Source organism: Procambarus clarkii, chromosome 32, assembly GCF_040958095.1.
Source record: "Procambarus clarkii isolate CNS0578487 chromosome 32, FALCON_Pclarkii_2.0, whole genome shotgun sequence".
In the NCBI taxonomy this organism is placed as follows: Eukaryota; Metazoa; Arthropoda; class Malacostraca; order Decapoda; family Cambaridae; genus Procambarus; species Procambarus clarkii.
This window is the reverse complement of record NC_091181.1, coordinates 19,142,223-19,170,222: the sequence shown is the minus strand read 5'-3', so window position 1 is coordinate 19,170,222 and position 28,000 is coordinate 19,142,223. Positions and strand designations below refer to the sequence as shown.

At 48.6% G+C, this 28,000-nt stretch overlaps 1 protein-coding gene across 1 annotated transcript; it reads left to right on the top strand.

Moving 5' to 3' along the window:
* The first annotated feature begins 9 nt into the window (after positions 1–9).
* LOC138370458 (serine-rich adhesin for platelets-like) lies at positions 10–27,846 on the top strand. The gene is made up of 24 exons (XM_069334827.1): positions 10–785; positions 2,045–2,782; positions 2,877–3,211; positions 3,536–4,022; positions 4,244–4,867; positions 5,303–5,780; positions 5,878–6,669; positions 6,927–7,938; positions 8,064–8,809; positions 9,000–9,129; positions 9,321–9,715; positions 9,813–11,743; positions 11,970–12,219; positions 13,773–14,611; positions 14,688–14,916; positions 16,719–18,532; positions 19,308–19,892; positions 20,663–20,854; positions 21,378–21,873; positions 22,545–22,860; positions 24,427–24,758; positions 24,892–25,352; positions 25,484–25,763; positions 27,841–27,846. Exons 1-24 carry the CDS (start codon positions 10–12, stop codon positions 27,844–27,846), a joined length of 14,244 nt encoding a protein of 4,747 aa, XP_069190928.1.
* The last annotated feature ends 154 nt before the right edge of the window (positions 27,847–28,000 follow it).

Sequence of the window (28,000 nt, the reverse complement as noted above, 5' to 3'; positions counted from 1 at the left end):
GTCACACTGATGCTAGTAATCACACTGGTGCTAGTGGTCACACTGGTGCGAGTGGTCACACTGGTGCTTGTGGTTACACAGGTGCTAGTGATCACACTGGAGCTCGTAAATCACACTGGTGCTAATTTTCACATTGGTGCTAATGGTCACACTGGTGAAAGTGATCACATTGGTGCTAATGGTCACACAGGTGCGAGTGGTCACACTTGTGCTTTTGGTTACACTGGTGCTCGTGATCACACTGGTGCTAGTGGCCAAACTGGTGCTAGTGGTCACACTGGTGCAAGTGGTCACACTGGGGCTAGTGATCACACTGATGCTAGTGGTCGCACTGGTGCTAATAGTCACACTAGTGCAAGTGGTCACACTGTTGCTAGTGTTAACACTGGTGCAAGTGATCATTCTAGTGCTAGTGATCACACTGGTGCTAGTGATCACACTGGTACTAGTGATCACACTGGTGCTAGTGGTCACACTGGTGCTACTGGTCACACTAGTGCAAGTGGTCACACTGGTGCTAGTGGTCACACTAGTGCAAGTGGTCACACTGGTACAAGTTGTCACACTGGTGCAAGTGAACACACTGGTGCAAGTGATCACACTGGTAATAGTGGTCACACGGGTGCAAGTGATCACACTATTGCACGTGGTCACATTGGTGCAAGTTGTCACTCTGGTGCAAGTGGTCACACTAGTGCAGGTGGTCACACTGGTTTAAGTGGTCAAATGGTGAAAGTGATCACACTGGTGCAAGTGGTCACACTGGTGCTAGTGGTCACACTTGTGTTAGTGATCATACTGGTGCAAGTGATCACACTGGTGCAAGTGGTCACCTAGTGCTAGTGATCACACAAGTGCAAGTGGTCACACGTTTGCTAGTGGTTACTCTCGTGCAAGTGATTTCTCTGGTGCTAGTGATCACACTGGTGATAGTGATCACACTGGTGCTAGTGGTCTTACTATTGCTAGTGGTCACACTTTTGCAAGTGGTCACACTGGTGGCAGGTGGTCACACCGGTGCTAGTGGTCACACTGGTGCAAGTGGTCACACTGGTGCTTGTGATCACACTTGTGCTAGTGATCACACTGGTGTTAGTGATCACACAGGTGCTAGTGATCACACTGGTGCCAGTGATCACACTGGTGCAAGTTTTCCACTGGTGCCAGTGATCACTCTGGTGCTAGTGGTCACACAGGCGCTAGTGATCACACAGGTGCTAGTGGTCACACTGGTGTTAGTGATCACACATGTTGCCAGTGATCACACTGATGCTAGTAGTCACACTGGTGCAAGTGTTCACACTGGTGCTAGTGATGACACTGGTGCTAGTTGTCACACAGGTGCAAGTGGTCACACTGGTGCTAGTGGTCACACTGGTGGAAGTGATCACACTGGTGCTAGTGGTCACAATAGTGCTAGTGGTCACACTAGTGCTAGTGGTCACATTAGTGCTAGTGGTCACACTGGTGCTAATGGTCACACTAGTGCTAGTGATCACACTGGTGCTAGTGGTCACAATAGTGCTAGTGGTCACACTGGTGCTAGTGGTCACACTGGTGGAAGTGATCACACTGGTGCTAGTGATCACTCCGGTGCTAGTGGTCACACTAGTGCTAGTGGTCACATTAGTGCTAGTCTTCACACTGGGGATAGTGATCACACTGGTGCTAGTGGTCACACTAGCGCTAGTGGTTACTCTGGTGCTAGTGATCACACTAGTGTTAGGGAACACACTAGTGCTAATAGTTACACTGGTGCTAGTGATCACACTGGTGCTATTGGTCACACTGGTGCTAACGGTCACACTAGTGCAAGTGGTCACACTGTTCCTAGTGTTACCACTGGTGCAAGTGATCATTCTGGTGCTAGTGATCACACTGGTGCTAGTGATCACACTGGTGCTAGTGGTCACACTGGTGTTAGTGGTCACAATAGTGCTAGTGGTCACACTGGTGCTAGTGGTCACACTGGTGGAAGTGATCACACTGGTGCTAGTGATCACACTGGTGCTAGTGATCACACTAGTGCTAGTGATCACAATAGGGCTAGTGGTCACACTAGTGCTAGTGGTCACATTAGTGCTAGTCTTCACACTGGTGATAGTGATCACACTGGTGCTAGTGGTCACACTAGTGCTAGTGGTCACTCTGGTGCTATTGATCACACTGGTGTTAGTGAACACACTGGAGCTAGTGGTCACGCTGGTGCTAGTGGTCACACTAGTGCTAATAGTTACACTGGTGCTAGTGATCACACTGGTGCTAGTTGTCACACTGGTGATAATGGTCACACTAGTGCAAGTGGTCACACTGTTGCTAGTGTTAACACTGGTGCAAGTGATCATTCTGGTGCTAGGGATCACACTGGTGCTAGTGATCACACTGGTGCTAGTGATTACACTGGTGCTAGTGGTCACACTAGTGCTAGTGGTCACACTGGTGCTACTGGTCACACTAGTGCAAGTGGTCACACTGGTGCTAGTGGTCACACTAGTGCAAGTGGTCACACTGGCGCAAGTGAACACACTGGTGCAAGTGATCACACTGGTGCTAGTGGTCACACTAGTGCAAGTGATCACACTATTGCACGTGGTCACACTGGTGCAAGTTGTCACTCTGGTGCCAGTTGTCACACTGGTGCAGTTGTTCACACTGGTTTAAGTAGTCACACTGGTTTAAGTGGTCGAATCGTGCCAGTGATCACACTGGTGCCAGTGATCACACTGGTGCCAGTGATCACACTGGTGCCAGTGATCACACTGGTGCAAGTGGTCACACTTGTGTTAGTGATCATACTGCTGCAAGTGATCACACTGGTGCAAGTGGTCACCTACTGCTAGTGATCACACAAGTGCAAGTTGTCACACTTTTGCTAGTAGTAACTCTGGTGCAAGTGATCACTCTGGTGCTAGTGATCACACTGGTGCTAGTGATCACACTGGTGCTAGTGGTCTTACTAGTGCTAGTTGTCACACTGGTGCAATTGGTCACACTGGTGCTAGTGATCACATTGGTTCTAGTAGTCACACTGGTACTAGTGATCACACTGGTGCTAGTGGTCACACTGGTGCTAATGGTCACACTAGTGCAAGTGGTCACACTGTTGCTAGTGTTAACACTGGTGCAAGTGATCATTCTGGTGTTAGTGATCACACTGGTGCTAGTGATCACACTAGTGCTAGTGATCACACTGGTGCTAGTGGTCACAATAGTGCTAGTGGTCACACTGGTGCTAGTGATCACATTGGTTCTAGTGGTCATACTGGTACAAGTGATCACACTGGTGCTAGTGGTCACACTGGTGCAAGTTATCACACTGGTGCTAGTGATCACACTGGTGCTAGTGGTCACACTAGTGCAAGTGGTCACACTGGTGCTAGTGGTCACACTGGTGCTAGTGGTCACACTGGTGCTTGTTATCACACTGGTGCAAGTGGTTACACTGGTGCTTGTGATCACACTGGTGATAGAGATCACACTGGTGTTAGTGATCATACTGGTGTTAATGATCACACTGGAGCTAGTGATCATACAGGTACTAGTGGTCACACTCGCGCTAGTGGTTACACTCGCGCTATTGGTCACACTCTTGCTAGTGATCATTCTGGTGCTAGTGATCACATTGGTGCTTGTGATCATACTGGTGCTAGTGCTTTCATTGGTGCAAATGGTCACACTGGTGCTAATGATCACACTGGTGCAATTGGTCACACTGGTGCAAGTGGTCACACTGTTGCTAGTGATCATAATGGTGCTAATGATCATCCTGGTGCTAGTGGTCACACTAGTGCAAGTGGCCACACTGGTGCTAGTGATCACACTGGAGCTAATGATCATACTTGTGCTAGTGGTCACACTGGTGCAAATGGTCCCTATGGTACAAATGGTCAAACTGGGAATAGTGATCATTCTGGTGCTAGTGGTCACACTGGTGCTAGTGGTCACACTGGGGCTAGTGGTCACGCTCGTGCAAGTGGTCACACTGGTGCTAGTGGTCACACTGGTGCAAGTGGCACACTGGTGCTAGTGGTCATACTGGTGCTAGTGGTCACACTGGAGCAAGTGGTCACACTAGTGCTAGTTGTCAAACTGGTGCTAGTGGTCACGCTGGTGCAAATGGTCACACAGGTGCTTGTGATCACACTGGTGTTAGTGATCATCCTGGTGCTAGTGGTCACACTAGTGCTAGTTGTCACACTGGTGCAATTGGTCACTCTGGTGTTAGTGGTCACATTGGTGCAAGTGGTCACACTGGTGCTAGTGGTCACACTGGTGCTAGTGGTCACATTAGTGCTAGTGGTCACACTGATTATTGTAGTCACACTAATGCTAGTAATCACACTGTTGCTAGTGGTCACACTGGTGCAAGTGGTCACACATGTGCTTGTGGTTACACACTTGTAAGTGGTCACACTGGTGCAATTGGTGACACTGGTGCTAGTGATCACACTGATACTTGTTATCATACTGGGGCTAGTGGTTACACTGGTGCTAGTGATCTCACTAGTGCTAGTAGTCACACTGGAGCTAGGTGCCACACTGGAGCTAGTGATTATCCTGGTGCTAGCGGTCACACTGGTGCTAGAGGTCACACTGGTGCATTTGGTCACTCTGGTGCTGGTGGTCACACTGGTGCTAGTGGTCACACTGGTGCTAATGGTCACACTGGTAATTGTTGTCACACTAATGCTAGTAATCACACACTTGTAAGTGGTCAAACTGGTGTAATTGGTCACACTGGTGCTTGTGATCACATTGGGACTAGTGGTCACACTGGTGCTAGTGATCACACTGGTGCTTGTGATCACACTGTTGCTTGTAATCACATTGGTGCTAGTGGTCACACTAGTGCTAGTGATCAAAAGGTGTTTGTGGTCACTCTGTTCCTTGTGCTCACACTGGTGCTTGCGATCACACTGGTGCTTGCGATCACACTGGTGCTTGCGATCACACTGGTGCTAGTGATCACACTGGTGCTAGTTATCACACTGGTGCTTGTGATCACACTGGTGCTAGTGGTCACACTGATTGAAGTAGTTCACTGGTGCCATTGATCACACTTAGTCAAGTGGTCACACTGGTGCTAGTGGTCGCATTGGTGCTTGTGGTCACACTGGTGCTTGTAGTCACACAAATGCTAATGATCACACTGGTGCTTGTGATCACACTGGTGCTAGTAGTCACACTGGTTCAAGTAGTCCACTAGTGCCAGTGATCACACTGGTGCAAGTGGTAACACTGGTGCTAGTGGTCACACTGGTGCTTGTGGTCATACTGGTGCTAGTGATCCCACTGGTGCAAGTGGTCACACTGGTGCTAGTGACCACACTGGTGCTAGAGATCACACTGGTGCTAGTGATCAAACTGGTGCTCGTGATCACACAGGTGCTAGTCGTCACACTGATGCTAGTGATCACACTGGTGCTAATGGTCACACTAGTGCAAGTGGTCACACTTTTGCTAGTGTTAACACTGGTGCAAGTATTCATTCTATTGCTAGTGATCTCACTGGTGCTAGTGATCACACTGGTGTTAGTGATAACACTGGTGCTAGTGGTCACACTAGTGCTAGTTGTCACACTGGTGCTACTGGTCACACTAGTGCAAGTGGTCACACTGGTGCTAGTGGTCATACTAGTACAAGTGGTCACACTGGTGCAAGTGGTCACACTGGTGCAAGTGAACACACTGGTGCAAGTGATCACGCTGGTGCTAGTGGTCACTCTGGTGCAAGTTGTCACACTGGTGCAGGTGGTCACACTGGTTTAAGTGGTCGAATGGTGCCAGTGATCACAAAGGTGCAAGTGGTCACACTGGTGCTAGTGGTCACACTTCTCTTAGTGATCATACTGGTGCAAGTGATCACACTGGTGCAAGTGGTCACCTAGTGCTAGTGATCACACAAGTGCAAGTGGTCACACTTTTGCTAGTGGCAACTCTGGTGCAAGTGATCACTCTGGAGCTAGTGATCACACTGGTGCTAGTGATCACACTGGTGTTAGTGGTCTTACTAGTGCTTATGGTAACACTGGTGCAAGTGGTCACACTGGTGCTAGTGATCACATTGGTTCTAGTGGTCACACTGGTACAAGTGATCACACTGGTGCTAGTGGCAACACTAGTGCTAGTGGTCACGCTGGTGCTCGTGGTCGCACTGGTGCAAGTCATCACACTGGTGCTAGTGATCACACTGGTGCTAGTGGTCACACTAGTGCAAGTGGTCACACTGGTGCCAGTGGTCACACTGGTGGAAAAGGTCACACTGGTACTTGTTATCACACTGGTGCAAGTTGTCACACTGGTGCTTGTGATCACACTGGTGCTAGTGATCATACTGGTGCTAATGATCACACTGGAGCTAGTGATCATACAGGTACTAGTGGTTACACTCGCGATATTGGTCACACTGTTGCTAGTGATCACGCTGGTGCTAGTGATCACATTGGTGTCTCTGATCATAATGGTCTAGTGATCATACTGGTGCAATTGGTCACACATTTGCAAGCGGTCACACTGTTGCTAGTGATCATAATGGTGCTAATCATCATCCTGGTGCTAGTGGTCACACTAGTGCAAGTGGTCCCTCTGGTACAAATGGTCAAACTGGGGATAGTGATCATCCTGGTGCTCGTGGTCACACTGGTGCTAGTGGTCACACTGGTGCAAGTGGTCAGTCTGGTGCTAATGGTCACACTGGTGCTAGTGGTCACACTGGTGCAAGTGGTCACTCTGGTGCTTGTGGTCACACTGGTGCAAGTGGTCACACTGGTGCTAGTGGTCATTCTGGTGATAGTGGTCACACTGGTGCATGTGGTCACACTAGTGCTAGTTGTCATACTGGTGCTAGTGGTCACGCTGGTGCAAATGGTCACACAGGTGCTTGTGATCACACTGGTGTTAGTGATCATCCTGGTGGTAGTGGTCAGACTGGTGCTAGTTTTCACACTGGTGCAAGTGGTCACTCTGGTGCTAGTGGTCACATTGTTGCAAGTGGTCAAACTAGTGCTAGTGGTCACACTGGTGCTATTTTTCACATTGGTGCTAGTGGTCACACTGATAAATGTAGTAACACTAATGCTAGTAATCACACTGTTGCTAGTGGTCACACTGGTGCAAGTAGTCACACATGTGCTTGTGGTCACACACTTGTAAGTGGTCACACTGGTTCAATTAGTGACACTGGTGCAATTTGTGACACTGGTGCTAGTGATCACACTGGTGCTTGTTATCACACTGGGGCTAGTGGTTACACAGATGCTAGTGATCTCACTTGTGCTAGTAGTCACACTGGAGCTAGTAGCCACACTGGAGCTAGTGATCACACTGGTGTTAGTGATCATCCTGGTGCTAGTGGTCACACTAGTCCTAGTTGTCACACTGGTGCAAGTGGTCACTCTGGTGCTAGTGGTCACATTGGTGCAAGTGGTCACACTGGTGCTAGTGGTCACACTGGTGCAAGTGGTCACATTAGTGCTAGTGGTCACACTGATTATTGTAGTCACACTAATGCTAGTAATCACACTGTTGCTAGTGGTCACACTGGTGCAAGTGGTCACACATGTGCTTGTGGTTACACACTTGTAAATGGTCACACATGTGCTTGTGGTTACACACTTGTAAGTGGTCACACTGGTGCAATTGGTGACACTGGTGTTAGTGATCACACTGGTTCTTGTTATCACACTGGGGCTAGTGGTTACACTGGTGCTAGTGATCTCACTAGTGCTAGTAGTCACACTGGAGCTAGTGGCCACACTGGAGCTAGTGATCATCCTGGTGCTAGTGGTCACACTGGTGCAAATGGTCCCTCTGGTACAAATGGTCAAACTGGGAATAGTGATCATTCTGGTGCTAGTGGTCACACTGGTGCTAGTGGTCACACTGGGGCTAGTGGTCACGCTCGTGCAAGTGGTCACACTGGTGCTAGTGGTCACACTGGTGCAAGTGGCACACTGGTGCTAGTGGTCATACTGGTGCTAGTGGTCACACTGGAGCAAGTGGTCACACTAGTGCTAGTTGTCAAACTGGTGCTAGTGGTCACGCTGGTGCAAATGGTCACACAGGTGCTTGTGATCACACTGGTGTTAGTGATCATCCTGGTGCTAGTGGTCACACTAGTGCTAGTTGTCACACTGGTGCAATTGGTCACTCTGGTGCTAGTGGTCACATTGGTGCAAGTGGTCACACTGGTGCTAGTGGTCACACTGGTGCTAGTGGTCACATTAGTGCTAGTGGTCACACTGATTATTGTAGTCACACTAATGCTAGTAATCACACTGTTGCTAGTGGTCACACTGGTGCAAGTGGTCACACATGTGCTTGTGGTTACACACTTGTAAGTGGTCACACTGGTGCAATTGGTGACACTGGTGCTAGTGATCACACTGATACTTGTTATCATACTGGGGCTAGTGGTTACACTGGTGCTAGTGATCTCACTAGTGCTAGTAGTCACACTGGAGCTAGGTGCCACACTGGAGCTAGTGATTATCCTGGTGCTAGCGGTTACACTGGTGCTAGAGGTCACACTGGTGCATTTGGTCACTCTGGTGCTGGTGGTCACACTGGTGCTAGTGGTCACACTGGTGCTAATGGTCACACTGGTAATTGTTGTCACACTAATGCTAGTAATCACACACTTGTAAGTGGTCAAACTGGTGTAATTGGTCACACTGGTGCTTGTGATCACATTGGGACTAGTGGTCACACTGGTGCTAGTGATCACACTGGTGCTTGTGATCACACTGTTGCTTGTAATCACATTGGTGCTAGTGGTCACACTAGTGCTAGTGATCAAAAGGTGTTTGTGGTAACTCTGTTCCTTGTGCTCACACTGGTGCTTGCGATCACACTGGTGCTTGCGATCACACTGGTGCTTGCGATCACACTGGTGCTAGTGATCACACTGGTGCTAGTTATCACACTGGTGCTTGTGATCACACTGGTGCTAGTGGTCACACTGATTGAAGTAGTTCACTGGTGCCATTGATCACACTTAGTCAAGTGGTCACACTGGTGCTAGTGGTCGCATTGTTGCTTGTGGTCACACTGGTGCTTGTAGTCACACAAATGCTAATGATCACACTGGTGCTTGTGATCACACTGGTGCTAGTAGTCACACTGGTTCAAGTAGTCCACTAGTGCCAGTGATCACACTGGTGCAAGTGGTAACACTGGTGCTAGTGGTCACACTGGTGCTTGTGGTCATACTGGTGCTAGTGGTCCCACTGGTGCAAGTGGTCACACTGGTGCTAGTGACCACACTGGTGCTAGAGATCAGACTGGTGCTAGTGATCAAACTGGTGCTCGTGATCACACAGGTGCTAGTCGTCACACTGATGCTAGTGATCACACTGGTGCTAATGGTCACACTAGTGCAAGTGGTCACACTTTTGCTAGTGTTAACACTGGTGCAAGTATTCATTCTATTGCTAGTGATCTCACTGGTGCTAGTGATCACACTGGTGTTAGTGATCACACTGGTGCTAGTGGTCACACTAGTGCTAGTTGTCACACTGGTGCTACTGGTCACACTAGTGCAAGTGGTCACACTGGTGCTAGTGGTCATACTAGTACAAGTGGTCACACTGGTGCAAGTGGTCACACTGGTGCAAGTGAACACACTGGTGCAAGTGATCACGCTGGTGCTAGTGGTCACTCTGGTGCAAGTTGTCACACTGGTGCAGGTGGTCACACTGGTTTAAGTGGTCGAATGGTGCCAGTGATCACAAAGGTGCAAGTGGTCACACTGGTGCTAGTGGTCACACTTCTCTTAGTGATCATACTGGTGCAAGTGATCACACTGGTGCAAGTGGTCACCTAGTGCTAGTGATCACACAAGTGCAAGTGGTCACACTTTTGCTAGTGGCAACTCTGGTGCAAGTGATCACTCTGGAGCTAGTGATCACACTGGTGCTAGTGATCACACTGGTGTTAGTGGTCTTACTAGTGCTTATGGTAACACTGGTGCAAGTGGTCACACTGGTGCTAGTGATCACATTGGTTCTAGTGGTCACACTGGTACAAGTGATCACACTGGTGCTAGTGGCAACACTAGTGCTAGTGGTCACGCTGGTGCTAGTGGTCGCACTGGTGCAAGTCATCACACTGGTGCTAGTGATCACACTGGTGCTAGTGGTCACACTAGTGCAAGTGGTCACACTGGTGCCAGTGGTCACACTGGTGGAAAAGGTCACACTGGTACTTGTTATCACACTGGTGCAAGTTGTCACACTGGTGCTTGTGATCACACTGGTGCTAGTGATCATACTGGTGCTAATGATCACACTGGAGCTAGTGATCATACAGGTACTAGTGGTTACACTCGCGATATTGGTCACACTGTTGCTAGTGATCACGCTGGTGCTAGTGATCACATTGGTGTCTCTGATCATAATGGTGCTAGTGATCATACTGGTGCAATTGGTCACACATTTGCAAGCGGTCACACTGTTGCTAGTGATCATAATGGTGCTAATCATCATCCTGGTGCTAGTGGTCACACTAGTGCAAATGGTCCCTCTGGTACAAATGGTCAAACTGGGGATAGTGATCATCCTGGTGCTCGTGGTCACACTGGTGCTAGTGGTCACACTGGTGCAAGTGGTCAGTCTGGTGCTAGTGGTCACACTGGTGCTAGTGGTCACACTGGTGCAAGTGGTCACTCTGGTGCTAGTGGTCACACTGGTGCAAGTGGTCACACTGTTGCTAGTTGTCATTCTGGTGATAGTGGTCACACTGGTGCATGTGGTCACACTAGTGCTAGTTGTCATACTGGTGCTAGTGGTCACGCTGGTGCAAATGGTCACACAGGTGCTTGTGATCACACTGGTGTTAGTGATCATCCTGGTGGTAGTGATCAGACTGGTGCTAGTTTTCACACTGGTGCAAGTGGTCACTCTGGTGCTAGTGGTCACATTGTTGCAAGTGGTCAAACTAGTGCTAGTGGTCACACTGGTGCTATTTTTCACATTGGTGCTAGTGGTCACACTGATAAATGTAGTAACACTAATGCTAGTAATCACACTGTTGCTAGTGGTCACACTGGTGCAAGTAGTCACACATGTGCTTGTGGTCACACACTTGTAAGTGGTCACACTGGTTCAATTAGTGACACTGGTGCAATTTGTGACACTGGTGCTAGTGATCACACTGGTGCTTGTTATCACACTGGGGCTAGTGGTTACACAGATGCTAGTGATCTCACTTGTGCTAGTAGTCACACTGGAGCTAGTGGCCACACTGGAGCTAGTGATCACACTGGTGCTAGTGGTCACACTGGTGCAAGTGGTCACTCTGGTGCTAGTGGACACACTGGTGCTAGTGGTCACACTGGTGCTAATGGTCACACTGGTAATTGTTGTCACACTAATGCTAGTAATCACACACTTGTAAGTGGTCAAACTGGTGTAATTGGTCACACTGGTGCTTGCGATCACACTGGGACTAGTGGTCACACTGGTGCTAGTGATCACACTGTTGCTTGTAATCACATTGGTGCTAGTGGTCACACTAGTGCTAGTGATCAAAATGGTGTTTGTGGTCACTCTGTTCCTTGTGCTCACTCTGGTGCTTGCAATCACACTGGTGCTTGCGATCACACTGGTGCTAGTGATCACACTGGTGCTAATTATCACACTGGTGCTTGTGATCACACTGGTGCTAGTGGTCACACTGATTCAAGTAGTTCACTGGTGCCATTGATCACACTTGTGCAAGTGGTCACACTGGTGCTAGTGGTCGCGTTGGTGCTTGTGGTCATACTGGTGCATGTAGTCACACTAATGCTAATGATCACACTGGTGCTTGTGATCACACTGGTGCTAATGGTCACACTGGTTCAAGTAGTCCACTAGTGCCAGTGATCACACTGGTGCAAGTGGTCACACTGGTGCTAGTGGTCATACTGGGGCTTGTGGTCATACTGGTGCTTGTAGTCACACTCATGCTAGTAATTACACTTTTGCTAGTGGTCACACTGGTGAAAGTGGTCACACTGGTTCAAGTGACCCACTGGTACCAGTGATCACACTTGTGAAAGTAGTCACACTGGTGCTAGTGGTCACCCTGGTGCTAGTGGTCACACTGGTGCTAGTTATTACACTGTTGCTAGTGATCAAACTGTTGCTAGTGATCACACTGGTGCTAGTGATCACATTGGTGCTAGTGGTCACACTGGTGCTAGTGGTCACACTGGTGCTTGTGATCACACTGGTGCAAGTGGGCACACTTGTTCAATAACCTACTGGTTTCAGTAGTCTCACTGGTGAAAGTGGTCACACTGGTGCTAGTGGTTACACTGGTGATAGTGGTCAGATTAGTGCTTGTAATCACACTGCTGTTAGTGGTCACACTGGTGCCAGTGATCACGCTGGTGCTAGTGGCCACACTGATTCTTATGATCACGCTGGTGCTAGTGGTCTCACTGGTTCAAGTGCTCCACTGGAGCCAGTGATCACACTGGTGCTAGTGATCATACTGGTCCAAGTGGTCCACTGGTGTCAATGATCACACTGGTGCTAGTGGTCACACTGGTTCTAGTGATCACACTGGTGCTAGTGGTCACACTGGTCCAAGTGGTCCACTGGTGCCAGTGATCACACTGGTGCTAGTGATCACACTGGTCGAAGTGGTCCACTGGTGCCAGTGATCACACTGGTGCTAGTGGGAACGCTGGTGCTAGTGATCACAATGGTGCTATTGGTCACACTGGTCCAAGTGCTACACTTGTGCCAGTGATAACACTGGTGAAAGTGGTCAAACTGGTGCTAGTGATCACACTGGTGCTAGTGGTTACACTGGTCAAAGTAGTCCACTGGTGCCAGTGATCACACTGGTGCAAGTGGTCACACGGGTGCCAGTGGTCACACTGGTGCCAGTGGTCAGACTGGTGCTTGTGATCACACTGGTGATAGTGATCACACTGGTGCTAGTGATCACACTGGTGCTTGTGATCACACTGGAGCTTGTCGTCACACTGGTGCTTGTGGTCACACTGGTGCTAGTGATCACACTGGTGTTAGTTGTCACACTGGTGCTAGTTGTTACACTGGTGCTAGTGGTCACACTGATGCTAGTGATCACACTGGTGCTAGTGGTCACACTGGTGCCAGTGATCACACTGGTGCTAGTGGTCACACTGGTTCTTATGATCACACTGGAGCTAGTGGTCACGCTGGTTCAAATGGTCCACTGGAGCCAGTGATCACACTGGTGCTAGTGATCACACTGGTCGTAGTGGTCCACTGGTGCCAGTGATCACACTGGTGCTAGTGGGAACGCTGGTGCTAGTGGTCGCGTTGGTGCCAGTGGTCCCACTGGTGGCTGTAGTCACACTAATGCTAATGATCACACTTGTGCTAGTGATCACACTGGTGCTATTGGTCACACTGGTCCAAGTGCTACACTGGTGCCAGTGATAACACGGGTGCAAGTGGTCAAACTGGTGCTAGTGGTCACACTGGTCAAAGTATTACACTGGTGCCAGTGATCACACTGGTGCAAGTGGTCACACTGGTGCCAGTGGTCACACTGGTGCTTGTGATCGCACAGGTGATAGTATTCACACTGGTGCTAGTGATCACACTGGTGCTTGTGATCACACTGTTGCTTGTGATTACACTGGTGCTAGTGGTCACACTGGTGCTAGTGGTCACACTGGTGATAGTGATAACACTGGTGCTTGTGATCACACTGGAGCTTGTCGTCACACTGGTGCTTGAGGTCACACTGGTGCTAATTGTCACACTTGTGCAAGTTGTTACACTAGCTAGTGGTCACAGCTAGTGTTGATAGTTACACTAGCTACACTAGTTAGTGGTGCTAGTGGTCACACTGATGCTAGTGATCACACTGGTGCTAGTGGTCACACTGGTGCGAGTGGTCACACTGGTGCCTGTGGTTACACTGGTGCTAGTGATCACATTGGTGCTCGTTATCACACTGGTGCTAATGGTCACATTGGTGCTAATGGTCACACTGGTGAAAGTGATCACATTGGTGCTAGTGGTCACACAGGTGCGAGTGGTCACACTTGTGCTTTTGGTTACACTGGTGCTAGTGGCCAAACTGGTGCTAGTGGTCACACTGGTGCAAGTGGTCACACTGGTGCTAGTGATCACACTGATGCTAGTGGTCGCACTGGTGCTAATGGTCACACTAGTGCAAGTGGTCACACTGTTGCTAGTGTTAACACTGGTGCAAGTGATCATTCTAGTGCTAGTTATCACACTGGTGCTAGTGATCACACTGGTACTAGTGATCACACTGGTGCTAGTGGTCACACTGGTGCTACTGGTCACACTAGTGCAAGTTGTCACACTGGTGCTAGTGGTCACACTAGTGCAAGTGGTCACACTGGTGCAAGTGGTCACACTGGTGCAAGTGGTCACACAGGTGCAAGTGAACACACTGGTGCAAATGATCACACTGGTAATAGTGGTCACACGGGTGCAAGTGATCACACTATTGCACGTGGTCACACTGGTGCAAGTTGTCACTCTGGTGCAAGTGGTCATACTAGTGCAGGTGGTCACACTGGCTTAAGTGGTCGAATGGTGCCAGTGATCACACTGGTGCAAGTGGTCACACTTGTGCTAGTGGTCACACATGTGTTAGTGATCATACTGGTGCAAGAGGTCACCTAGTGCTAGTGATCACACAAGTGCAAGTGGTCACACTTTTGCTAGTGGTTACTCTGGTGCAAGTGATTACTCTGGTGCTAGTGATCACACTGGTGCTAGTGATCACACTGGTGCTAGTGGTCTTACTATTGCTAGTGGTCTTACTATTGCTAGTGGTCACACTGGTGCAAGTGGTCACACTGATGCAGGTGGTGACACTGGTGCTAGTGGTCACACTGGTGCAAGTGGTCACACTGGTGATTGTGATCACACTTGTGCTAGTGATCACACTGGTGTTAGTGATCACACAGGTGCTAGTGATCACACTGGTGCCAGTGATCACACTGGTGCAAGTTTTCCACTGGTGCCAGTGATCACTCTGGTGCTAGTGGTCACACAGGTGCTAGTGATCACACAGGTGCTAGTGGTCACACTGGTGCTAGTGATCACACTGGTGCCAGTGATCACACTGATGCTAGTAGTCACACTGGTGCAAGTTTTCACACTGGTGCTAGTGATGACACTGGTGCTAGTTGTCACACAGGTGCAATTGGTCACACCGGATTAAGTAGTCGAAAGGTGCCAGTGGACACACTGTTGCTATTGGTCACACTGGTGCTAATGGTCACACTAGTGCTAGTGATCACACTGGTGCTAGTGGTCACAATAGTGCTAGTGGTCACACTGGTGCTAGTGGTCACACTGGTGGCAGTGATCACACTGGTGCTAGTGATCACTCCGGTGCTAGTGGTCACACTAGTGCTAGTGGTCACATTAGTGCTAGTCTTCACACTGGTGATAGTGATCACACTGGTGCTAGTGGACACACTAGTGCTAGTGGTCACTCTGGTGCTAGTGATCACACTAGTGTTAGGGAACACACTAGTGCTAATGGTTACACTGGTGCTAGTGATCACACTGGTGCTATTGGTCACACTGGTGCTAACGGTCACACTAGTGCAAGTGGTCACACTGTTGCTAGTGTTAACACTGGTGCAAGTGATCATTCTGGTGCTAGTGATCACACTGGTGCTAGTGATCACACTAGTGCTAGTGATCACACTGGTGCTAGTGGTCACAATAGTGCTAGTGGTCACACTGGTGCTAGTGGTCACACTGGTGGAAGTGATCACACTGGTGCTAGTGATCACACTTGTGTTAGTGGTCACACTAGTGCTAGTGGTCACATTAGTGCTAGTCTTCACACTGGTGATAGTGATCACACTGGTGCTAGTGGACACACTAGTGCTAGTGGTCACTCTGGTGCTAGTGATCACACTAGTGTTAGCGAACACACTAGTGCTAATGGTTACACTGGTGCTAGTGATCACACTGGTGCTAGTGATGACACTGGTGCTAGTTGTCACACAGGTGCAAGTGGTCACACCGGATTAAGTAGTCGAATGGTGCCAGTGGACACACTGTTGCTATTGGTCACACTGGTGCTAATGGTCACACTAGTGCTAGTGGTCACACTGGTGCTAGTGGTCACACTGGTGGAAGTGATCACACTGGTGCTAGTGATCACACTTGTGTTAGTGGTCACATTAGTGCTAGTCTTCACACTGGTGATAGTGATCACACTGGTGCTAGTGGTCACTCTGGTGCTAGTGATCACACTGGTGTTAGTGAACACACTGGAGCTAGTGGTCACGCTGGTGCTAGTGGTCACACTAGTGCTAATATTAACACTGGTGCTAGTGCTCACACTGGTGCTAGTGGTCACACTGGTGATAATGGTCACACTAGTGCAAGTGGTCACACTGTTGCTAGTGTTAACACTGGTGCAAGTGATCATTCTGGTGCTAGTGATCACACTGGTGCTAGTGATCACACTGGTGCTAGTGATCACACTGGTGCTAGTGGTCACACTGGTGCTACTGGTCACACTAGTGCAAGTGGTCACACTGGTGCTAGTGGTCACACTAGTGCAAGTGGTCACACTGGTGCAAGTTAACACACTGGTGCAAGTGATCACACTGGTGCTAGTGGTCACACTAGTGCAAGTGATCACACTATTGTACGTTGTCACTCTGGTGCAAGTTGTCACACTATTGCAGGAGGTCACACTGGTTTAAGTAGTCACACTGGTTTAAGAGGTCGAATGGTGCCAGTGATCACACTGGTGCCAGTGATCACACTGGTGCAAGTGGTCACACTTTTGCTAGTGGTAACTCTGGTGCAAGTGATCATTCTGGTGCTAGTGATCACACTGGTGCTAGTGATCACACTAGTGCTAGTGATCACACTGGTGCTAGTGGTCACAATAGTGCTAGTGGTCACACTGATGCTAGTGATCACATTGGTTCTAGTGGTCACACTGGTACAAGTGATCACACTGGTGCTAGTAGTCACACTGGTGCAAGTTATCACACTGGTGCTAGTGATCACGCTGGTGCTAGTGGTCACACTGGTGCTAGTGGTCACACTGGTGCTAGAGGTCACACTGGTGGAAGTGGTCACACTGGTGTTTGTTATCACACTGGTGCAAGTGGTCACACTGGTGCTTGTGATCACACTGGTGATAGAGATCACACTGGTGCTAGTGATCATACTGGTGTTAATGATCACACTGGAGCTAGTGATCATACAGGTACTAGTGGTCACACTCGCGCTAGTCGTCACACCCGCGCTATTGGTCACACTCTTGCTAGTGATCACACTGTTGCTAGTGATCATAATGGTGCTTATGATCATCCTGGTGCTAAGGGTCACACTAGTGCAAGTGGCCACACTGGTGCTAGTGATCACACTGGAGCTAATGATCATACTTGTCCTAGTGGTCACACTGGTGCAAATGGTCCCTCTGGTACAAATGGTCAAACTGGGAATAGTGATCATCCTGGTGCTAGTGGTCACACTGGTGCTAGTGGTCACACTGGGGCTAGTGGTCACGCTCGTGCAAGTGGTCACACTGGTGCTAATGGTCACACTGGTGCAAGTGGTCACACTGGTGCTAGTGGTCACACTGGTGCTAGCGGTCACACTGGAGCAAGTGGTCACACTAGTGCTAGTTGTCAAACTGGTGCTAGTGGTCACGCTGGTGCAAATGGTCACACAGGTGCTTGTGATCACACTGGTGTTAGTGATCATCCTGATGCTAGTGGTCACACTGGTGCTAGTTGTCACACTGGTGCAAGTTGTCACTCTGGTACTAGTGGTCACATTGGTGCAAGTGGTCACACTGGTGCTAGTGGTCACACTGGTGCTAGTGGTCACATTGGTGCTAGTGGTCACGCTGATTATTGTAGTCACACTAATGCTAGTAATCACACTGTTGCTAGTGGTCACACTGGTGCAAGTGGTCACACATGTGCTTGTGGTTACACACTTGTAAGTGGTCACACTGGTGCAATTGGTGACACTGGTGCTAGTGATCACACTGGTGCTTGTTATCACACTGGGGCTAGTGGTTACACTGGTGCTAGTGATCTCACTAGTGCTAGTAGTCACACTGGAGCGAGGTGCCACACTGGAGCTAGTGATCATCCTGGTGCTAGCGGTCACACTGGTGCTAGAGGTCACACTGGTGCATTTGGTCACTCTGGTGCTAGTGGTCACACTGATGCTAGTGGTCACACTGGTGCTAATGGTCACACTGGTAATTGTTGTCACACTAATGCTAGTAATCACACACTTGTAAGTGGTCAAACTGGTGTAATTGGTCACACTGGTGCTTGTGATCACACTGGGACTAGTGGTCAGACTGGTGTTAGTGATCACACTTTTGCTTGCAATCACATTGGTGCTAGTGGTCACACTAGTGATAGTGATCAAAAGGTGTTTGTGGTCACTCTGTTCCTTGTGCTCATACTGGTGCTTGCGATCACACTGGTGCTTGCGATCACACTGGTGCTAGTGGTCACACTGGTGCTAGTGATCACACGTGCTAGTGGTCAAAATAGTCCCTGGTGCCAGTGATCACACTGGTGCTTGTTATCACACTGGTGATAGTGATCACACTGGTGCTAGTGATCACACGTGCTTGTGATCACACTGGGGCTTGTCGTCACACTGGTTTTTGTGGTCACACTGGTGCTAGTGATCACACTGGTGCTAGTTGTAACACTGGTGCTAGTTGTTACACTGGTTCTTATGATCACACTGGTGCTAGTGGTCACACTGCATCAAGTGGTCAACTGGAGCCAGTGATCACACTGGTCGAAGTGGTCCTCTGTTGCCAGTGATCACACTGTTGCTAGTGGGAACGCTGGTGCTAGTGATCACACTGGTGCTATTGGTCACACTGGTCCAAGGGCTACAATGGTGCCAGTGATAACACTGGTGCAAGTGGTCAAACTGGTGCTAGTGATCACACTGGTGCTAGTGGTCACACTGGTCAAAGTAGTCCACTGGTGCCAGTGATCAAACTGGTGCAAGTGGTCACACTGGTGCCAGTGGTCACACTGGTACTTGTGATCACACTGGTGATTGTGATCACTCTGATGCTAGTGATCACACTAATGCTTGTGATCACACTGTTGCTTGTGATTACACTGGTGCTAGTGCTCACACTGGTGCTAGTGGTCACACTGGTGATAGTGATCACACTGGTGCTTGTGATCACACTGGAGCTAGGCGTCACACTGGTGCTTGTGGTCACACTGGTGCTAGTGATCACACTGGTGCTAATTGTCACACTGGTGCTTGTTGTTGCACTGGTGCTAGTGGTCACACTGATGCTAGTGATCACACTGGTGCTAGTGGTCACACTGGTGCTAGTGGTCACACTGGTGCTTGTGGTTACACTGGTACTAGTGATAACACTGGTGCTCGTGATCACACTGGTGCTAATGGTCACACTGGTGCTAATGATCATACTGGTGAAAGTGATCACACTGGTGCTAGTGGTCACACAGGTGGAAGTGGTCACACTTGTGCTTTTGGTTACACTGGTGCTCGTGATCAAACTGGTGCTAGTGGTCAAACTGCTGCTAGTGGTCCCACTGGTGCAAGTGGTCACACTGGTGCTAGTGATCAGACTGGTGCTAGTGATCAAACTGGTGCTCGTGATCACACAGGTGCTAGTCGTCACACTGATGCTAGTGATCACACTGGTGCTAGTGATCACACTGGTGCTAGTGGTCACACTAGTGCTAGTGGTCATACTGGTGCTACTGGTCACACTAGTGCAAGTGGTCACACTGGTGCTAGTGGTCACACTGGTGCAAGTGAACACACTGGTGCAAGTCATCACACTGGTGCTAATGGTCACACTGGGGCAAGTGATCACACTATTGCACGTGGTCACACTGGTGCAAGTTGTCACTTGTAATCACATTGGTGCTAGTGGTCACACTAGTGCTAGTGATCAAAATGGTGTTTGTGGTCACTCTGTTCCTTGTGCTCACACTGGTGCTTGCGATCACACTGGTGGTTGCGATCACACTGGTGCTAGTGATCACACTGGTGCTAGTTATCACACTGGTGCTTGTGATCACACTGGTGCTAGTGGTCACACTGATTCAAGTAGTTCACTGGTGCCAGTGATCACACTTGTGCAAGTGGTCACACTGGTGATAGAGGTCGCATTGGTGCTTGTGGTCACACTGGTGCTTGTAGTCACACAAATGCTAATGATCACACTGGTGCTTGTGATCACACTGGTGCTAGTGGTCACACTGGTTCAAGTAGTCCTCTAGTGCCAGTGATTACACTGGTGCAAGTGGTCACACTGGTGCTAGTGGTCACACTGGTGCTTGTGGTCATACTGGTGCTTGTAGTCACACTCATGCTAGTAATTACACTGCTGCTAGTGGTCACACTGGTGCAAGTGGTCACACTGGTTCAAGTGATCCACTGGTACCAGTGATCACACTTGTGCAAGTGGTCACACTGGTACTAGTGGTAACACTGGTGCTAGTGGTCACACTGGTGCTAGTGGTCACACTGTTGCTAGTGATCACACTGGTGCCAGTGATCACACTGGTGCTAGTGATCACATTGGTGCTATTGGTCACACTGGTGCTAGTGGTCACACTGGTGCTTGTGATCACACTGGTGCAAGCGGTCACACTTGTTCAATGGCCTACTGGTTTCAGCAGTCTCACTAGTGAAAGTGGTCACACTGGTGCTAGTGGTTACACTGGTGATAGTGGTCACACTAGTGCTTGTAATCACACTGCTGTTAGTGGTCACACTTGTGCCAGTGATCACACTGGTGCTATTGGTCACACTGGTTCTTATGATCACGCTGGTGCTAGTGGTCTCACTGGTTCAAGTGCTCCACTGGTGTCAGTGATCACACTGGTGCTAGTGATCACTCTGGTCCAAGTGGTCCACTGGTGCCAATGATCACACTGGTGCTAGTGGTCACACTGGTGCTAGCGATCACACTGGTGCTAGTTGTCACATAGGTGCTTGTGATCACACTGGTGCTAGTGATCACACTGGTGCCAGAGATCACACTGGTGCTTTGTGGTCACACTGGTTCTTATGATCGCACTGGTGCTTTTGGTCACAATGGTTCAAGTGGTCCTCTGGAGCCAGTGATCACACTGGTGCTAGTGATCACACTGGTGGAAGTGGTCCACTGGTGCCAGTGATCACACTGGTGCTAGTGGGAACGCTGGTGCTAGTGATCAGACTGGTGCTATTGGTCACACTGGTCCAAGTGCTATACTGGTGCCAGTGATAACACTGGTGCAAGTGGTCAAACTGGTGCTAGTGATCACACTGGTGCTAGTGATCACACTGGTCGAAGTAGTCCACTGGTGCCAGTGATCACACTGGTGCAAGTGGTCACACTGGTGCCAGTGGTCACACTGGTGCTTGTGATCACACTGGTGCTAGTGATCACACTGGTGCTAGTGATCACACTGGTGCTTGTGATCACACTGGAGCTTGTCGTCACACTGGTGCAAGTGGTCACACTGGTGCCAGTGGTCACACTGGTGCTTGTGATCACACTGGTGCTAGTGATCACACTGGTGCTAGTAATCACACTGGTGCTTGTGATCACACTGGAGCTTGTCGTCACACTGGTGCTTGTGGTCACACTGGTGCTAGTGTTCACACTGGTGCTAGTTGGCACACTGGTGCTAGTTGTTACACTGGTGCTTGTGGTCTCACTGATGCTAGTGATCACACTGGTGCTAGTGGTCACACTGGTGCCAGTGATCACACTGGTGCTAGTGGTCACACTGGTTCTTATGATCACACAGGTGCTAGTGGTCACACTGGTTCAAGTGGTCCACTGGAGCCAGTGATCACACTGGTGCTAGTGGGAACGCTGGTGCTAGTGATCACACTGGTGCTATTGGTCACACTGGTCTAAGTGCTACACTGGTGCCAGTGATAACACTGGTGCAAGTGGTCAAACTGGTGCTAGTGATCACACTGGTGCTAGTGGTCACACTGGTCAAAGTAGTCCACTGGTGCCAGTGATCACACTGGTGCAAGTGGTCACACTGGTGCCCGTGGTCACACTTGTGCTTGTGATCACACTGGTGCTTGTGATCACACTGTTGCTTGTGATTACACTGGTGCTACTGGTTACACTGGTGCGAGTGATTACACTGGTGCTAGTGATCACACTGGTGCTAATTGTCACACTGGTGCTAGTTGTTACACTAGTGCTTGTGGTTACACTGGTGAAAGTGATGACACTGGTGCTAGTGGTCACACAGGTGCGAGTGGTCACACTTGTGCTTTTGGTTACACTGCTGCTCGTGATCACAGTGGTGATAGTGGTTAAACTGGTGCTAGTGGTCATACTGGTGCAAGTGGTCACACTGGTGCTAGTGATCACACTGGTGCTAGTGATCACACTGGTGCTAGAGATCAGACTTTTGCTCGTGATCACACAGGTGCTAGTCGTCACACTGGTGCTAGTGATCACACTGGTGCTAGTGATCACACTGATGCTTGTGATCACACTGGTTCTAGTGGTCACACTGCTGCTAATGGTCACACTGGTTCAAGTGGTCCACTGGTGTTAGTGATCACACTGGTGCTAGTGATCACACTGGTGCTATTGATCACACTGGTGCCAGTGATCACACTGGTGCTAGTGGTCACACTGGTGCAAGTTGTCACGCTAGTGCTAGTGGTCACTCTGGTGCTTGTTATCACACTGAGGCTAGTGGTTACACTGGTGCTAGTGATCTCACTAGTGCTAGTAGTTACACTGGAGCAAGTGGCCACACTGGAGCTAGTGATTATCCTGGTGCTAGTGGTCACACTGGTGCTAGTGGTCACACTGGTGCTAGTGGTCACACTGGTGCTAATGGTCACATTGGTAATTGTTGTCACACTAATGCTAGTAATCACACACTTGTAAGTGGTCAAACTATGTAATTGGTCACACGTGTGACCAATTACAGAGACCAATACAGAGAACATATACGGCACGCATAGACACAATAAAGCACCTAAATTATTGGGATCGTCTCAAAGCCCTCCAAATGTACTCACTAGAAAGAAGACGAGATATCAAATAATATACACCTGGCAGGTACTGGAGTGCCAAGTACCAAATCTACACAGTAAAATAACAACGTACTGGAGTGAACGATATGGAAGAAAATGTAGAATAAACCAGTGAAGAGCAGAGGTGCCATAGGCACAATCAGAGAACACTGTATAAACATCAGAGGTCTGCGGTTGTTCAACGTCCTCCCAGCAAGCATAAGAAATATTGCCGGAACAACCGTGTACATTTTCAAGAGGAAACTAGATTTATTCCTCCAAGGAATGCCGGACCAACCGGGCTGTGGTGGGTATGTGGGCCTGCTGGACGCTCCAAGCAACAGCCTAGTGGACCAAACTCTCACAAGTCAAGCCTGGCCTCGGGCCGGCTTGGGGAGTAGAAGAACTCCCAGAACCCCATCAACCAAGTTTTAACCAGGTGCTTGTGATCACACTGGGACTAGTGGTCACACTGGTGCTAGTAATCACACTAGTGTTTGTGATCACACTGTTGCTTGTAATCACATTGGTGCTAGTGGTCACACTAGTGCTAGTGATCAAAATGGTGTTTGTGGTCACTCTGTTCCTTGTGATCACACTGGTGCTTGCGATCACACTGGTGCTAGTGATCACACAGGTGCTAGTTATCACACTGGTGCTTGTGATCACACTGGTGCTAGTGGTCACACTGATTCAAGTAGTTCATTGGTGCCAGTGATCACACTTGTGCAAGTGGTCACACTGCTGCTAGTGGTCGCATTGGTGCTTGTGGTCACACTGGTTCTTGTAGTCACGCTAATGCTAATGATCACACTGGTGCTTGTAATCACACTGGTGCTAGTGGTCACACTGGTTCAAGTAGTCCACTAGTGCCAGTGATCACACTGGTGCAAGTGGTCACACTGGTGCTAGTGGTCACACTGGTGCTTGTGGTCATACTGGTGCTTGTAGTCACACTCATTCTAGTAATTACACTGTTGCTAGGGGTCACACTGGTGCAAGTGGTCACACTGGCTCAAGTGATCCACTGGTACCAGTGATCACACTTGTGCAAGTGGTCACACTGGTGCTAGTGGTCACACTGGTGCTAGTGGTCACACTGGTTCTAGTGATTACACTGTTGCTAGTGATCACACTGATGCTAGTGATCACACTGGTGCTAGTGATCACATTGGTGTTAGTGGTCACACTGGTGCTAGTGGTCACACTGGTGCTTGTGATCACACTGGTGCAAGTGGTCACACTTGTTCAATGGCCTACTGGTTTCAGTAGTCTCACTGGTGAAAGTGGTCACACTGCTGTTAGTGGTCACACTGGTACCAGTGATCACACTGGTGCTAGTGGTCACACTGTTTCTTATGATCACGCTGGTGCTAGTGGTCTCACTGGTTCAAAGGCTCCACTGGTGCCAGTGATCACACTGGTGCTAGTGGTCAAACTGGTGCTAGTGGTCACACTGGTGCAAGTGGTCACACTGGTGCTAGTGATCACACTGGTGCTAGAGATCAGACTGGTGCTAGTGATCAAACTGGTGCTCGTGATCACACAGGTGCTAGTCGTCACACTGGTGCTAGTGATCACACTGGTGCTAGTGATCACACTGATGCTTGTGATCACACTGGTGTTTGTGGTCACACTGGTGCTAATGGTCACACTGGTTCAAGTGGTCCACTGGTGCTAGTGATCACACTGGTGCTAGTGATCACACTGGTGCTAGTGATCGCACAGGTGCTAGTGGTCACACTGGTGCAAGTGGTCACACTGGTGCTTGTGATCACACTGGTGCTAGTGATCACACTGGTGCTAGTGATCACACTGGTGCTAGTGATCACACTGGTGCTATTGATCATACTGGTACAAGTGGTCCTCTGGTGCCAGTGATCACACTGGTGCTAGTGGTAACACTGGTGCTTGTGGTCACACTGGTGCTAGTGATCACACTGGTGCTAGTGGTCACACTGGTGCTTGTGGTCACACTGATACTAGTGCTCACACTGGTGCTAGTAGTCACACTGGTGCTAGTAGTCACACTGGTGCTAGTAGCCACCCGGTTGCTTATGGTCACACTGGTGCTAGTGATCACACTGGTGCTAGTGATCACACAGGGGCTAGAGTTCACACTGGTGCTAGTGATCACACTGGTGCCAGTGATCACACTGGTGCTAGTGGTCACACTGGTGCAAGTGTTCACACTGGTACTAGTGATGACACTGGTGCTAGTGGTCACACAGGTGCAAGTGGTCACACTGGATTAAGTGGTCGAATGGTGCCAGTGATTACACTGGTGCTAGTGGTCGCACTAGTGCTAGTGATCACACTGGTGCAAGTGGTCACGCTAGTATTAGTGGTCACTCTGGTGCTAGTGATCACACTTGTGCTAGTGATCACACTGGTGCTAGTGGTCACACTGGTGCTAGTGGTCACACTATTGCTAGTGGTCACACTGGTGCTAGTGGTCACACTGGTGCTAGTGGTCACACTAGTGCTAGTGGTCACACTGGTGCTAGTGGTCACACTATTGCTAGTGGTTACACTGGTGCTAGTTGTCACACTATTGCTATTGGTCACACTGGTGCTAGTGGTCACACTATTGCTAGTGGTCACACTGGTGCTAGTGGTCACACTAGTGCTATTGGTCACACTGGTGCTAGTGGTCACACTATTGCTACTGGTCACACTAGTGCTAGTGGACACACTGTGCTAGTGGTCACACTTTTGCTAGTGGTCACACTGGTGCTAGTGGTCACACTATTGCTAGTGGTCACACTGGTGCTAGTGGTCACACTAGTGCTAGTATTCACACTGGTGCTAGTGGTCACACCATTGCTAGTGGTCACACTAGTGCTAGTGGTCACACTGGTGCTAGTGGTCACACTATTGCTAGTGGTCACACTGGTGCTAGTGGTCACAATATTGCTAGTGGTCACACTGGTGCTAGTGGTCACACTATTGTTAGTGGTCACACTAGTGCTAGTGGTCACACTGGTGCTAGTGGTCACACTATTGCTAGTGGTCACACTGGTGCTAGTGGTCACACTAGTGCTAGTGGTCACACTGGTGCTAGTGGTCACACTATTGCTAGTGGTCACACTAGTGCTAGTGGTCACACTGGTGCTAGTGGTCACACTATTGCTAGTGGTCACACTGGTGCTAGTTGTCACACTGGTGCTAGTGGTCACACTATTGCTAGTGGTCACACTGGTGCTAGTGGTCACACTAGTGCTAGTGGTCACACTGGTGCTAGTGGTCACACTAGTGCTAGTGGTCACACTGGTGCTAGTGGTCACACTATTGCTGGTGGTCACACTAGTGCTAGTGGTCACACTGGTGCTAGTGGTCACACTATTGCTAGTGGTCACACTGGTGCTAGTGGTCACACTATTGCTAGTGGTCACACTGGTGCTAGTGGTCACACTATTGCTAGTGGTCACACTGGTGCTAGTGGTCACACTATTGCTAGTGGTCACACTGGTGCAAGTGATAGTAGTAGGGATTGCGGCTTAAACGGAATTTTTTTATTATTATTATTGTTTCCGCCGCCAGGGGTTCCAGGTAAATTCGGCCATTCCCATTTACGCGGTCGGGTTTCCTTATAAAGTACGTCAGTCACTCATATGTCACAGGGTTTCCTTAGATGTTTGTTAAGAAAAATTCTAATTTTTTCGGTGTTCTTACTGAGAATATACTCTACGGTCTTTGTTTTGTTTTGAAAAATCACATTTAAGGTCTATAGGATTTCTTGCGCTGGAAATTCGCGGCAAAAATTCCGTTTGTGGTCTTTAGGATTTCTTATGTAAGAAATTAAAAAAAATCTGAGTTCAGTTTTATGAAAATATTTCAGTTCATACAATCATAGAAGTTTATTTAAGAGATTAAGACATAGAAGTTTATTTAAGAGATTAAGACATAGAAGTTCATTTAAGAGATTAAGACATAGAAGTTTATTTAAGAGATTAAGACATAGAAGTTCATTTAAGAGATTAAGACATAGAAGTTTATATAAGAGATTAAATTTCTTAGAGACTTACTTACACCTGCGTTCTTAAAGAGTTCTTATGAAGGAAATCAAATATTATCTGAGTCCAGTTGAGCTCAATTTTCATTAGAGACCATTTTAAGACCAAAATTTGTTAGAGACAGCATTTATAAGTGTAGTTTTGCTACTAACAGCCCAACTTTAGCCCAATTTTAAACAGTGATATTTCAGACATAGTAAATCATATCAAGTCAGTAAGCAAGTTATAGCTCCTGTCCCCGCCTTACATTAGTTCATGACATCTTTACTAACAGTCCAATCCTCTAAAATTTTAAACGGTCATATTTCAAACGTAGTACAATACGACAATTTAGTTACCGAGCTCCAGCTCTTGTCCTCTGCCTTAGTTCCCTCTCATATCTTCGTTAATAACCCATCAATTTTCCTGAAATTAATACGTGCCATACTTCTAACTGAGTAAGTAAAGAAACACATTTACCGAGCTCCAGCTCCTATCCTCCACCTTAACCCCCTCTCATGTCTTCGTTAGTAACTGGTCAATTTCCCTGAAATTCAAACCCTTTGTATTTCAGACATAGTAAAATAGATCTAAACAATTACTGAGCTCCAGCTTCTGCCCCCCACCTTAGTTCCCTCTCGTATATTCAATACTAACAGTCCAATCCTCCTGAAATGTTAAACAGCTATTTCAGACATAGTAAATAAGATCCAAACAAGTACCAAACTGTAGCTGTTGTCCCCACCTTACTTCCCTCTCGTATCTTCATTAATACCAAATCAATTTCCCTGAAATTTAAAACTGCTATATTTCAGACATAGTAAAATAATGCCAAACAATTACTGAGCTCCAGCGCCTGTTTCCCACTTTAGTTCTCTCTCGTATCTTCTTTAGTATCTAATCAATTTCATTGAGATTTAAAACATAGTTATTTCAGACATAGTAAAATAAATCAAAAGCCATTACATAGTTCTA

Bases quoted from the DNA above. Each gene is read 5' to 3' on its own strand.
- LOC138370458 (XM_069334827.1), top strand. From the start codon at position 10: ATGCTAGTAATCACACTGGTGCTAGTGGTCACACTGGTGCGAGTGGTC. The intron at 5,781-5,877 runs GTGCCAGTGATC...CACTGGTGCAAG, and splicing joins CTGGTTTAAGTGGTCGAATG to TGGTCACCTAGTGCTAGTGA. The intron at 9,130-9,320 runs GTAGTCCACTAG...GTGATCACACAG, and splicing joins TAGTAGTCACACTGGTTCAA to GTGCTAGTCGTCACACTGAT.